Source organism: Anomaloglossus baeobatrachus, chromosome 2 (assembly GCF_048569485.1).
Source record: "Anomaloglossus baeobatrachus isolate aAnoBae1 chromosome 2, aAnoBae1.hap1, whole genome shotgun sequence".
NCBI classification, from domain to species: Eukaryota; Metazoa; Chordata; class Amphibia; order Anura; family Aromobatidae; genus Anomaloglossus; species Anomaloglossus baeobatrachus.
Genome location: NC_134354.1, coordinates 736432907 through 736445753, shown reverse-complemented (window position 1 = coordinate 736445753; position 12847 = coordinate 736432907). Strand labels below are relative to the sequence as shown.

The window sequence follows — 12847 nt, the reverse complement described above, 5'->3', positions numbered from 1 at the left end:
TGGGTGGTGATGTCGGGTATCTGATAGACGCCTGACCTCACCAACCCCAGGGCTTGATGCCAGGTGACATTACACATCTGGCATCAACCCCATATATTACCTCGTTTGCCAACGCACCAGGGCAATGGGATGAGTTGGGGCGAAGCGCCAGGATTGGCACGTCTAATGGATGCGCCACTTCTGGGGCGGCTGCGGCCTGCTATTTTTAGGCTGGGGAGTGTCCAATAACAGTGGACCTCCCTAGTCTGAGAATACCAGATCACAGCTGTCCGCTTTACCTCGGCTGTTGATGCAATTTGCTAAGGGCTAAGCACCCTTTAGTGCCACATGAAAGTCACTAAAGGGTGCCAGCTTAGAAAATGCAGGGAGGTGGGACATTATATAGGGCTTTCTCATCTATCTATCTATCTATCTATTCATCTATACATCTTTCCCTCTATCCATTATCTGTCTATCGATTATCTATATTATTTATTGCAAAACCGCAGGGACCAACCTGCGGTAAATCCGCGGCAAATTCGCATGCGTTTTTCCCGCGGATTTTTCCGCAGGTGCGGAAATCTTCAACTCCCAGAAGTTTCTCAAGAAATTTTCTTGAGAAAAATCACTTTTCTAGTGCGCACATAGCCTTAAGGCGGCTTTCACACTACGTTTTTTTTAACATGCGTCATGAACGTTTTTTAACTCAAAAACGGATCCAGTGCAAATGTGTTTTTATTTCAATGCGTTTGCAATGGACTCGCGTCAACATGCATTCACCTGCGTTTGCGTGCGTTATAGTGAGGATCCAGCGACTTGCAGTTTAACATTTTTCAAAAATGCTACTTGTAGCGTTTTTGAGCTGCGTCCAAATACTGCAAATTGATGGATCTTGACTAAACAGCACGCAAACGCATGTGAACGCTGGCATGCTGATAGACAGGATCCTGCTTGCTTTACTGAGAATGCCCAGAGACCAGCCTCGCGTGATCAGTCTCTCTCTCCCTCCCTCCCTCCCTCTCCCTCCCTCCCTCCCTCACTCCCACTCCCACTCCCTCCCTCTCCCTCACTCCCTCCCTCTCCCTCACTCCCTCCCTCTCCCTCACTCCCTCCCTCTCCCTCACTCCCTCCCTCTCCCTCACTCCCTCCCTCTCCCTCACTCCCTCCCTCTCCCTCACTCCCTCCCTCTCCCTCACTCCCTCCCCCTCCCTCACTCCCCCCTCCCTCACTCCTCCCCTCCCTCACTCCTCCCCTCCCTCACTCCTCCCCTCCCTCACTCCTCCCCTCCCTCACGCCCCCTCTCCCTCACTCCCCCCCTCCCTCACTCCTCCCCTCCCTCACTCCTCCCCTCCCTCACTCCTCCCCTCCCTCACTCCTCCCCTCCCTCACTCCTCCCTTCCCTCACTCCTCCCCTCCCTCACTCCTCCCCTCCCTCACTCCCCCCCCTCCCTCTCGGGTAACCAAGGAAAGCACTTCTATTAGTTACTTGATGTTTACGTTGGTTACATGTGCAGGGAGCCAGGCTCCTAGCATATGCGGATGCTCGTAACCAACGTAAATATCGGGTATCTAAGCAAGTTACACGATGTTTACCTTGGTTACGAGCCTCTGCTGCTGTTAGAAGCCGGCTCCCAGCCTATCACGTTCAGTTCCACTGACTCCCGATCACATGACTCCAATGCCTGCCCATAAACTTAAAGTGACAGGATCCTGCAAAATAACACATGCGTTTGCATGCGTGTTTTTGCTGTAAAAGCAAGATCCGCTTTTACAGCAAAAAAACCCCGTTCATGGCGCATGTTAAAAAACGTAGTGTGAAAGGAGCCTAAGAAATAGTGTTCAGACACAAAACATCACAAATCATGGATGTCTATGGAGAAACATCCATGTGAATCAAGCAAACCCAAAAGAGGAACCCCCAGATGTCAGGACGTTCCCTTCAGCTCGGTCCTGATCATTACGTGCACCGTATAAGATCTCCATCTAGGTAAGCACAGGCCGTGTGGATGAGATCAGTCTGCACTCATCATGGGCTGCAAACAAAAGCAGGACATTACACAAATAGTATTCATTTTTATTTTTTTATGTATTTTCAAGACTCCAGTGAGGGAAATGGAGAACCTGCTGCCTGTCAAATTGCCTAAATATTAGCACCAGATATTAAAGGGAATCTGTCAGCAGGTTTTTGCTAATTCATCCGAGAGCAGCATAAGGTAGAGACAGAGACTCTGAATCCAACGATGTATCACTTAGATCACCAAGTGCAGCCGTTCTGACACAATCAGAGCTTTTAGATTTAGCCATGTAGCAGAGCTGAGAGAGCTGGCCCCGCCCTCACCAGGCTCTCTATAGATATTGTACATTGATAGTGAGGTGTCAATCATAGGAGGGGGTTGTGCCAGACTGCAATGCACGTGACTTTGTAGTCTGAGCAATGATAAGGGCCTGTTGCTTAAACAAACATGGCAAACAGCAGATTGGACCTTGACAAGAGAGGCATCACTGAATTCTCTATGTTAACCCTTGCAACATGCTGCCTTCGGTTAACATAGCAAACACTTGCTGACAGATTGACGTTTTTACTCAAAATATCAGGATGGGTCCTCAACAGGAACCTGTCATCTGGTTCATGCTGCATGAACCAGGTGCAGAAACTATCAGGGACTGGTTTATCTCCATCCGCTCAGTGAGGCCGACATGTCTTTCCCTCTACACACTGGAAGACCCATCAGTCTAGCTGAGTCGGTGGGGCCAATCCACCACAGACCGGCCTCTTGGACTAGTCCTCCTAGTCACCTTTCTTGCCATAGTTTCAATTATGTTTTTCTACGAAAACCTATAATGTTTTAGAGAAAATATAAATCTATAGAACGCTTGAGCAGTCTCTAATTCTTGCCACTTGTGGTAAGGGGATAAACCAGCTGACATGTTCTTTATTGGACACAAAAAAAACAAAACATGGCAGCTTTAGTCTAGAAACCATGTCACACCCGATCATGTATTCATTAAAATGAATGGGGTTGAGCTGCAATCCTACACACAACATGTGGTGCAATAAGGTTTTTTCTGCCATGTCATTTCATGCCATGTTTAGTTTTGTTTTTTTAATCTCCTAGAACTCCTATGAAGGGTTTTCTTTTACAATGATATTGATGAGTTCTCCTTAAAATTAGTGACAACTATCAGATCTGATGACTTCGAAAATAGGCATCTCCACTGATGAGCGCAGGCAGCGGCCGGATGTAAACAATGTGTGGGGTGCAATGAATGTAGAATGGAATAGAAGCGGGTCTGCAGTACCAGATGTGGCCACACATCATTGTATGGCGCTGTGCTGTTCCGCTATGTATACTACCGTATGTACATCTGGCCGCTGGAGTCGGTGAGAGCCCATAGGTAGGGGTCCTGAGTGTCAGACCCCCATTGTTCTGATACTGGTGACCTGTCCTAAGGAAAGCTTATTAATATCATTGCAGAGGAAAAGCCCTTTAATGTAATGTACTGATAAGTCACAAAACACTGAGGCTACTTTCACACTTGCGTTGAACGGCATCCGTTGCATTGCATTGTGTGACGGATGCAACGGATGTGTTGCATTTAGTGGCACAACGGATGCAACGGATCGTACAAAACAACGGAATCTTTTTTTTTTTTTCTTCTTTCGTTTTACCTGCGGCAGACTATTGTAAACGATCAGCTGATCGCTCACAGCAGCCGGTGATCAGCTGATCGTTCAACCGCCGAGAATGTGTGAGGGGGGGGCGGAGTGCGGGGTGAGTGGAGCCGAGCGGGACCATGGCGCTGAGGACGTCAGTGCAGCGAGGAATGCAAGGCTGGGGACAGGTGAGTGTGAGTGTGTGTGCGTGTGTACATGCGGAGTGGAGTGCGGGAGGGGGCGGAGCCGAGCGGGAAAGTGTCGGGCTCCCTGCACACGTAGCCAGGGTAAATATCGGGTAATTAGGCAAAGCACTTTGCTTGGTTACCCAATATTTACCTTGGTTACTAGCATACACCGCTTAGCATTGGCTCCTTGCACCCGTAGCCAGGGAAAATATCGGGTAACTAGGCAAAGCGCATTGCTTAGTAACCCGATGTTTACCCTGGTTACGTGTGCAGGGAGCCAGAGAGAGCATGCGCAGCGAAATCCTATGGATTGCGCTGCTCAAAAAACGCTACATGCAGCGTTCCCTCCGCCCGGCGCAGCGTCAACATAACAACGCTGCGTCGTGCAGCGGATGCAAAGCAAGACCATCCGTTGCTCTCCGTAGTTAATAGAAGTCTATGAGGAATATAACGGTTTCCTGCAACGGTTACCGTAATTCCTCAAGGCTGCGGATAGCAACGGAAGCCGGCCAACGCAAGTGTGAAAGTAGCTTGACATGTGGCTAAGAATCGGCAGGGATTCAATTACCACACACATCTCCATTTCTCCTGATTGAACGCTGCATCTCCTGTTATATAAAGGATACATTAGTATCACAACACCAGGATACAGTTTAAAGTGCATCTGTCATCAGATTTCACAATACAAACGGCATACATTACTAAACAGATCTCTTACACCTAATGAGGCCGATGTACTTACTTTAAAAATCTGAATGATAATGGCAAAATATTCACTCCATTTTTAAAGTTTCCATGTCCAATAAGAAAATGTAAACTTTAATACCACCATTCTGAAGTGGATTTTCAAAGCAAGTACACCAATCTCATCAGGTCCAAGAGATCTATGTAACAATGTATGTATTTTGTTTTGTGAAATCTGATGACAGATCTCCTTTAACTCTAAGAAATACATATGCAATAGCTATAAAGACGTTATAATCACGGCTGTGCTGACGTGTGCCACTGACAAATCATCTTATTACGTTAGCTAGGACTCACCGTTATCACCTAACTCTCGGAAAAATCTTGCACCTGGTTTCATTTTCGCTGCTCGAGAAATCATCGCATCAAATTCCTATAGAAGACAAAAGAAAATAATCTTTACAGGTTTGACTACAATCACGTTGTATAATGACAATGACCGTCATATGCTTAAAGCAACTGTCCAAGACATGGCCATAAAAGCAATGTGTAAGGCTAGGTTCACATTTCCGTTAAATTGCATCAGTCACAATCCGCGGCTCTGGTAAACAACGGAATCCGTTTAGCGGATTCCGTTGTGTCCCATAGACTTGTATTAGTGGCGCATTGCGACTGACGACCTTGCATTGCATCCACTGCGCCGCGGTCAGTCATTTTTGGACTGACCGCTGGGCGGAAACAGCGCAGAATGTAACGTTTTTTCGGGCCGTCAAAATTAACACACCGCGCAGGAATCCGTTGCAATCCGTCAAGTTTGTAATGTATGTCTATGGCGCTGGATTCCGTCGTAATCCGTCTTACAACGGAATCCAGCGCTGGATTCAGTCATGCTCTACTGAGCATGCCCAGCATGTTTGGCACACCCACTGGGCTGTCCCAAACACAAACGGATCATGACTGATCAGTCAAAAAATGGACGCACAGCGGCTGTAAGGCTAGTTTCACACTTGCGTTGGCTTGAATCCGCTGGGTCCGTTGCTGCAACGCATCCGTTATTTTTGTGTTGTCAACGTGTCCGTTATTTCACAGGAATCCGTTAGCTGATTCCTGTGAAATAACGGACCCGTTGCATCCTTTAGGCGTCCGTCTAACAGAATGCGTCGGCTCAGTTTTTTTTTTTTTTTCATTTTGGGCATTCTCAATAGAAATTAGCGGAATCCAGCGGCGGATTCCGTTGTAAAGCACTTTGCAACGGAATCCTCCACCATAGGGATCCATTATAACTATTGACGGATGTAACGGAAGCCGCTGCTCGGCGTCATTTTAACGCAAGCAATTAACGTTACATGCTGCGTTACTTCCGCCTAGCGGGAGGAACGCAGGTACTTTTGGCACAATCCGTCATCCACACAAGTCTATGGGAAACAGCGGAATCCGTTAACGGATTCCGCTGTTTTCCAAAACGGTGGATTGAAACTGAAGGAAAACAACGCAAGTGTGAAAGTACCCTAACGGACGCGACGGATCAGTTTTTTCACAGGATTCCAGTGAAAGGAATCCTGTGCAAAACACATCCGTTGCATCAGTTGACATCTAAAAAACGACTGATCCATCGCTGACGGACCTGACAGATTTAAAACAACGGAAATGTGAACCTCGCCTAAGTCAGCACTTCTAGGATGCTTACCTGCGATTTATTTTCCTCTGATCTTTCTCCTTTGCTAATTTATAGCTCATCTCCACTGGAGCAAAGCTCTGATCTGTGACTGCAAATTAGCTACAATGTCTAAATGGAGTCTGTGTAGTCTGAGACATGCCCCCTGTCTTATCATTGGCTCAGGCTGCTGCTCTTCTTCATTTGAGGAGTAGACCGCACTGGGCGGGAAATAGATCTGGAGTGACAGAGGCTTCTGATCTACAAATAGCTCTTCAGCCTCATTTGCATATCAATTAAAACACTGATTTCCCAGTAATGGAGGAACTAACTGGTCATATAAGGTAGTCCAGAACTTATTTTTTAAAGGGCTACATGCACATCTAAATAGTTTGGGGTTGAAAGATTCACATTATCGTATGGTTTAAGTCATTTTATATTACGATAGGTTGGACTTATGAAGGGCACCTTCAAGGATAAGCAGGTGGGGTAATCTGGCTCCGGTGGTGATGAGACGGCATGCACGGATCAAGATGCTCTGAAACATGAGTCAATGCAGAAATAGAGAAGGATCAGGCTTCTGTAGTATAATAAGAAGAGGAGACTTTATTAGGTTAGAATCCAAAGAATGAACATTGAAGCATCATGACTGGTGAGCCAGAAAGTCGACAACGTGTTTTGAAAGCGGTTTGCGCTCAAAACGCGTTGCTGACTCCCTAGCTCACCAATCATGATGTTTCAATGTTGATTCTTTGGATTGTAAACTAATTAAGTCTCCTCTTCTTATTATACTACACAAGCCTGATCCTTCTCCATTTCTGCACTTTTAACGACACCATATTGTCATGAGTGTATCCCTCTCGCTTGGGGGAGACCCCGGGTGAATCTGGTGTCAGAAGGGCACAGCGCCTTGCCGCTGGCAGGTTCACTACTGTTATTTCATAACATCTCCTTGCTTGTGGTGCTGTAAGGGTTAAAGGGGTGGTTCACCCATATTCATTATTGGCCACATCGATATGTTGAGAAGCAATGTTTCTCTCAAAGACCTTGTGTTGACAATAGTGCATGTGAGCAGTGCTACTGCAGTTCGCTCTTCCCCATTGCCTGACCCACGGACTCTGTGACCTCAGGGATCTGGTGATGTCATGTCAAATTCCTTTTGACCTGACATCACCAAGGCCGGCCCCAGTCTCCATGAGTGACTGGGCTGTGGGTGAAGTTTCACCACTTAGCACAGCCCAGCATCTCCCTGCTCACTCCTCCTTCACTGCAGACAACCGCAAGCAGGAGACACACTGGGCTGTGATGAGCGGTGAAACTTCGCCCACAGCCCAGTGACTCAAAGAGACCGGGGCAGGCCGCGGTGATGTCAGGTCAACAGGAAGTTGGTGTGACATCACCGGATCCCTGAGGTCACGGAGCCCGTACGTCAGGCGATTGGGATGAGTGGACCACAATAGCGCCGCTCACAGGCACTATTGGCAAGGTACTTGAGAGAAGTCTTGTTTCTCAATATAATATCATTGTGGCCAATAAAAAATGTGTGAACCACTTCTTTAAGCACTCTTCCCTGCCTGGCTGCTGGCTGTAGCTGCCAATCTCAGGTGCAGCTCTTTGGGATCACTCCCCTTCCCTATACAAGTCATGTGATCTGATCACATGATGCCTGTGATAGAATCTGAATCCCTCATTTCTATGTGGTAGACTTTGCAAGGAGCCTGCTCTGGAAGAAGTCTGTTGTGTTGTGTGCAGCATTGGTGTATGTAGCACTGAAGCCACCTGGAGTGTTTTTCCTTGAATGTCTATTTCCCCTGTTTGCATTCCTTCCCTTGTGTTTCTGTATTGTAGTGGCGAGTGTAGTGATCTTGTTGGCCTACTCACTAGCCATGGTGAGTGTAGAGCCAGCTGAAGGTCTAAGGTATCCTGCTCGCCGACAGGTTGACAGAACATGTATAAGTATGCTAGGGAGCTCAGGAGTCAGCTTGAGGTGACTTCAGGAGGTGTCCCCTCACCCCTCTCCCTAGCAGCAGGGTCCTGTATTGTATTGTGACCCCTGTGTGTTGTAAGATCTTCCTGGGGTTTACCAGGTACTAGGTAAATCCTACTAGTCACATGCGTGACACATATGTTTTTTTTATCTCTTTATTTATTATCTGTAATTAGTTCATCCCCTATTTAAACTTTCATTTTTTTAACTTGAACTGAATTCTTGCTATATTTTGTAGTCTATAGCCTATGAACCTGCACTTGTTTGATCGCAAGTTCTATATGAAGCAATACTACAATATTGTAATATTTAGGGCAACTATTGCTCTATGAAGCCCGTTCAGCTGGCACAGCCCGGCACGGAACAGGCTCAGCTTCATACACTCGCACCCAACATAGGAACTAAGGGTATGTCCTATATCGAGAAGGGTAACTGCTACTAAAATATGTCATCACTGTCAAAGGTGGGGGTCCGATCTAAGGGACCAACACCAATCCTAAGACTAAAAAGGGGCCACAGCACTGATCTATTATGGATTCTCTTTCAAAGTTTTCCTTAAGCCCGCTTTACACGCTGCAATGTATCTTACAATGTGTCGGCGGGGTCTCGTCGTAAGTGACGCACATCCGGCATCGTAAGGTACATTGTAGTGTGACAGGTACGTGCGATTGAACGTTGAAACGTTCATCGTATACATGTCGTGTCGTTGAATTTTAACGAATTGCACGTCGGGTTGTTCAATGTTCCCGAGGCAGCACACATTGCAGTGTGTGACACCCCGGGAATGATGAACAGATCTTACCTGCCGGCAATGCGTAAGGAAAGAGGTGGGCAGGATGTTTACGTCCCGCTCATCTCCGCCCCTCCGCTTCTATTGGTCGGCTGCCGCGTGATGTCGCTGTGACGATGAATGTCCCTCCCACTTCAGGAAGTGGACGTTCGCCGCCGACATCGGAGTCGTATGGACAGGTAAGTACGTGTGACGGGGGTTAATCGTTTGTGCGGCAGGTTCAACAAATTGAATGTGCCACACATACGATGGGGGCGTTGCAAATTGCATACGATATCGTATGCGAAATTGCAACGTGTAAAGCAGGCTTTATGGAGACAACGCCTGTCCATGTGCTGTTAGGGTATATGGACATCAAAGGGGCCGGGGTCTTTCTTTATGAGTTATGACATAAGAGTGTCTCTTTGTCTGGTGGACCCAGTCCGTCCTTGTATTATGAGATGCTCTTGCAAGACCAGACAAAAGTTACCCTGGCCATTGGCCAATTTCTTGGGTGTAATAGAAGGAACCTTGAAGATCAGCGGATGGTTGGGATGGCTTCCTTTAGAGAGGGGGCTGTCTTCAATGTTCGATTCCCAACAAATATTTCCAAAATGAATGATACAATCTGAGTCATATAGAAATTAAACAGTTATGAAACTTTCCGGATAAACCGTATAGAAACCGAGACATTCCTATCACGATGAGCAGAGTATTGCGGCATTACTGGGAGCTGCGCATGGTGCACCCCACATTATGGATCTTCTATATGAATTTCCTTCTCGGTATGAGATGAGTAAGACGACAGGTAGTAAGCTGTAAATACTTAGTGCGGCAGATCACGGTGCCCACTGCCGATGTATATGGCTCACATTCATGGAATACCTCCCGTGGGAAGAAAATCTTCATACCTTTTTTGTTAGTCTCCGGGCGTTGGTTTTATCTAAAAAGAAAGAAAAAAAACCTGATAAGAACTCTGTGCGGCTACGATAAAGTCTGAGGAGCAGAGGGTATGAGAATTAGTCAGATTTTATGGCACATGTAAGTTATGTAAAGGATCGATCACGATATAACATTACACAGGAGTGAATCGTTATTCGGTGAAGAAGGTCTACTATTCTATATGGCATAAAAACAGGACACGGGGGCTCTGTTCACACCGCGCTTTTACCCTACTTTTAATAAGGAATCTCAAAATGAATATGGAAAAGAAGTCCATAAAACTATGGCCCCCCAAAATAAATTAGGCTGGTGTTTGTTAGTATACATCAAAAGATACAGAATAATTATCCACGTAATAGATTGCACTTTTCCATCCTGAAGGATCAAGTTAAAAAATAAAATAGTATAACATATTTTTTCACATAGGGTGAAAAGCATTTGTGAGTTGGCATTTAGCATATTTTTGCAGGTTTTCCTGGGGCAGACATTAAAGACCCCGATACGGTCAGTCACTAGACGAGGTTCTTCTTGGCATTCATCTCTGGTAAGGCTCGTTAATGAGTTGGACATTGACCTCTCCTGGTGGTGTCTGCAAGATAGCCCTCTTGTAGAATAAGAACGGAAAATGCATACTTCTGCATACGCATGGAGTTCGGCCTGCAATACTTCATACACAGTTAGTCTGGAAGGAGAAGCAGTATTTCCCCCAATCTCTGCAGAATGAGCTCTGTGTGGTTGTTCCACTACTGAAAGGAACCTATTAGGCAAAAAAATGCTTGTAACGTGTAGATATGAGGTTAATCTGGAGGTTACTAATGTTCCAAAACTGCCCGGCGCTACACAGCTACTGGGAGGAAATTAACTTTATTCTTCCTGGCAGCCACCGGCTTTCAGTTATGGAGGTGCAGCTTCAGTCATCCAACAGTACACAGTGAGTGGCGGCTGTAACAATGACCCCCAGCACTATACCTATGCACTGCCAAGGGCTTGGTTACAACATTATGTAATGAGCGGTGACTGAAGTTGTGCTGGCCACGCCTTTATGACTGAAAGTAGGAAGCTGCTGGGAGGAATAAAATCCATTTCCTCCCAGTAGCTAGGCTTTCAGTGCAATGGTTGAGCAGTTTTAGAACACTATTAGGCTATGTGTACACAGGCTTTTTTTTTCTTTTTTTTTTAAACTCTAGCGTTTTTCCTTGCTTTTTTTAAATCAATAAAAGCAAAGTCTATGAGAATCGTGACTTGCTGTGCACATGCCACTTCTTTTTTCATTGCAGATTTTATTGCTGAAAAAAGCAGCGTGTCAATTGTTTCTGCAATTTTTGTTTTTCTGCATTTGCAATGCTTTATCACTACATTGGATTATATTGCTGCACTTTGCCTCACACACCATGCATAGAGCATGGTGTGTGAGGCTTTCCATAGCTCAGTATCCTGGGGTCATCATGGTGAAGACCCAGGGTTACAACGGCAGTGATCGGATCCCGGTGATCGAATTACAGGGACCCGATCGCCAGGGAGAGGTAAGAGATCCCTCTCCCTTTCTGAAGGCAGCAATTGCACTTATCGCAGCATTTAGGGGGTTAAAGTGTTGGGAGTGACGTGGGCACCACTCCGGGAAGTGAGAGCCAGATCCCGGCTTTATCATCAGCTGGAACCTGGTGGTGATCAAGAGGATACAGCGCCAGAACCCCTGCAATCACCACGACTAAAAAAGCACAAAAAAAAAGTAGGAAAAAACACAAAGTGAAAAAAAACGCGCAAACGTAATAAAAAAAATTGATGAATCAGCCTGAAAACTACTGGAATATTAAATAATCACCACTCACAAAGTGGAAAATAACAACAACAACATAAAACAACAGACAAGCACTTATAAAATGGATTTTAAAAAAATATACATATAGAATAATGTGCAAGCAACGCCGCAAAACACACAAAACTAGACAAAAAACAAGCGTAAAAGGTAATGATGAATTGGGGCCCAAGATGCAGTATATACAAAGGGGGGGGGATGACCATTCTCTATTAAAATGATATATACAGACATGGCCATAACTGGTCGCGCCCTCTGGCTACGTAATTTTATTTTTTGCAATGGATGACTTGATATACGAGTCACGCGAAAGAGACACGCAAAAGAATCCAAAGAGAAGTGGGTGTGCACCACCACCTTGTGCCATATGCTGGTGCCAGGGAGGAGTGAGTCTGTTCCGGTCAACAGACCACTGCACTGGTCCTGGGTGCTCGTGGAAACAGGAAGGAAATCCAGATAGTCTACAATAAGGGTATGTGCGCACTAGGCGTTTTTTTCACGCTGCGTTTTTATGTGCGTTTTGTCTCAAAAAACGCACCCGCGGTTAAAAACCGTGACAAAAACGCATGCGTTTTTACCGCGATTTGGTGTGTTTTTTGCTGCGTTTTTGCTCACTGCGTTTTTAATCAGTGCACAATGCCATTAAAGATTGTTGATGAAAAAAAAAAAAAAGGTCTGATGTCATTTCCTTCTTCGAAATGTTCATTGTATGCAGGAGAGCAGACAGCTGCAGAACTAGTGTATGCAGGAGAGTAGACAGCAGCTGCAGAACTACAAGGCTCAGCATCCTCCATCCAGGACTGTATGCAGGAGGATTTTTTGCCCAAAAAAAAATGACATGGGCTTCGCTATATTTTTGTATGCTAGCCAGGTACAGCAGGCAGGTACAGGCTGCCCCCAATCCCCAGCTGCCTATTTGTACCCGGCTGGGAATCAAAAATATAGGGAAGCCCTTTTTTTTTATTTTTTTTTATTTCATGAATTTCAAGAAATAATGAAAAAAAAAAAAAAATAACATAGGCTTCGCCCAATTTTTGAGTCCAGCCAGGTACAACTAGGCAGCTGGGGATTGGAATCCGCAGTGCAGAGTGCCCAAGCTTTCTGGGCACCCCCGCTGCGAATTGCAGTCCGCAGCCACCCCAGAAAATGGCGCTTTCATAGAAGCGCCATCTT

The 12847-nt window shown here is 45.9% G+C and overlaps 1 protein-coding gene and 1 long non-coding RNA gene across 3 annotated transcripts in view; both read right to left on the bottom strand.

Annotated features, from left to right (window-relative positions):
• LOC142292207 (uncharacterized) overlaps positions 1-12847 on the bottom strand; it is a 673295-nt gene that overhangs the window by 114278 nt on the left and 546170 nt on the right. The window lies entirely within an intron of this gene.
• The window catches only part of MICU2 (mitochondrial calcium uptake 2), a 400240-nt gene that overhangs the window by 114278 nt on the left and 273115 nt on the right, over positions 1-12847 (bottom strand). For both annotated transcript variants that reach the window (XM_075337390.1, XM_075337391.1), the window contains exons 3-4: positions 9828-9859; positions 4864-4939 (exon numbers count right to left, since the gene is read on the bottom strand). In XM_075337390.1, coding sequence (XP_075193505.1) covers positions 4864-4939; positions 9828-9859 — 108 coding nt within the window. The remainder of the gene's footprint in view (positions 1-4863; positions 4940-9827; positions 9860-12847) is intronic.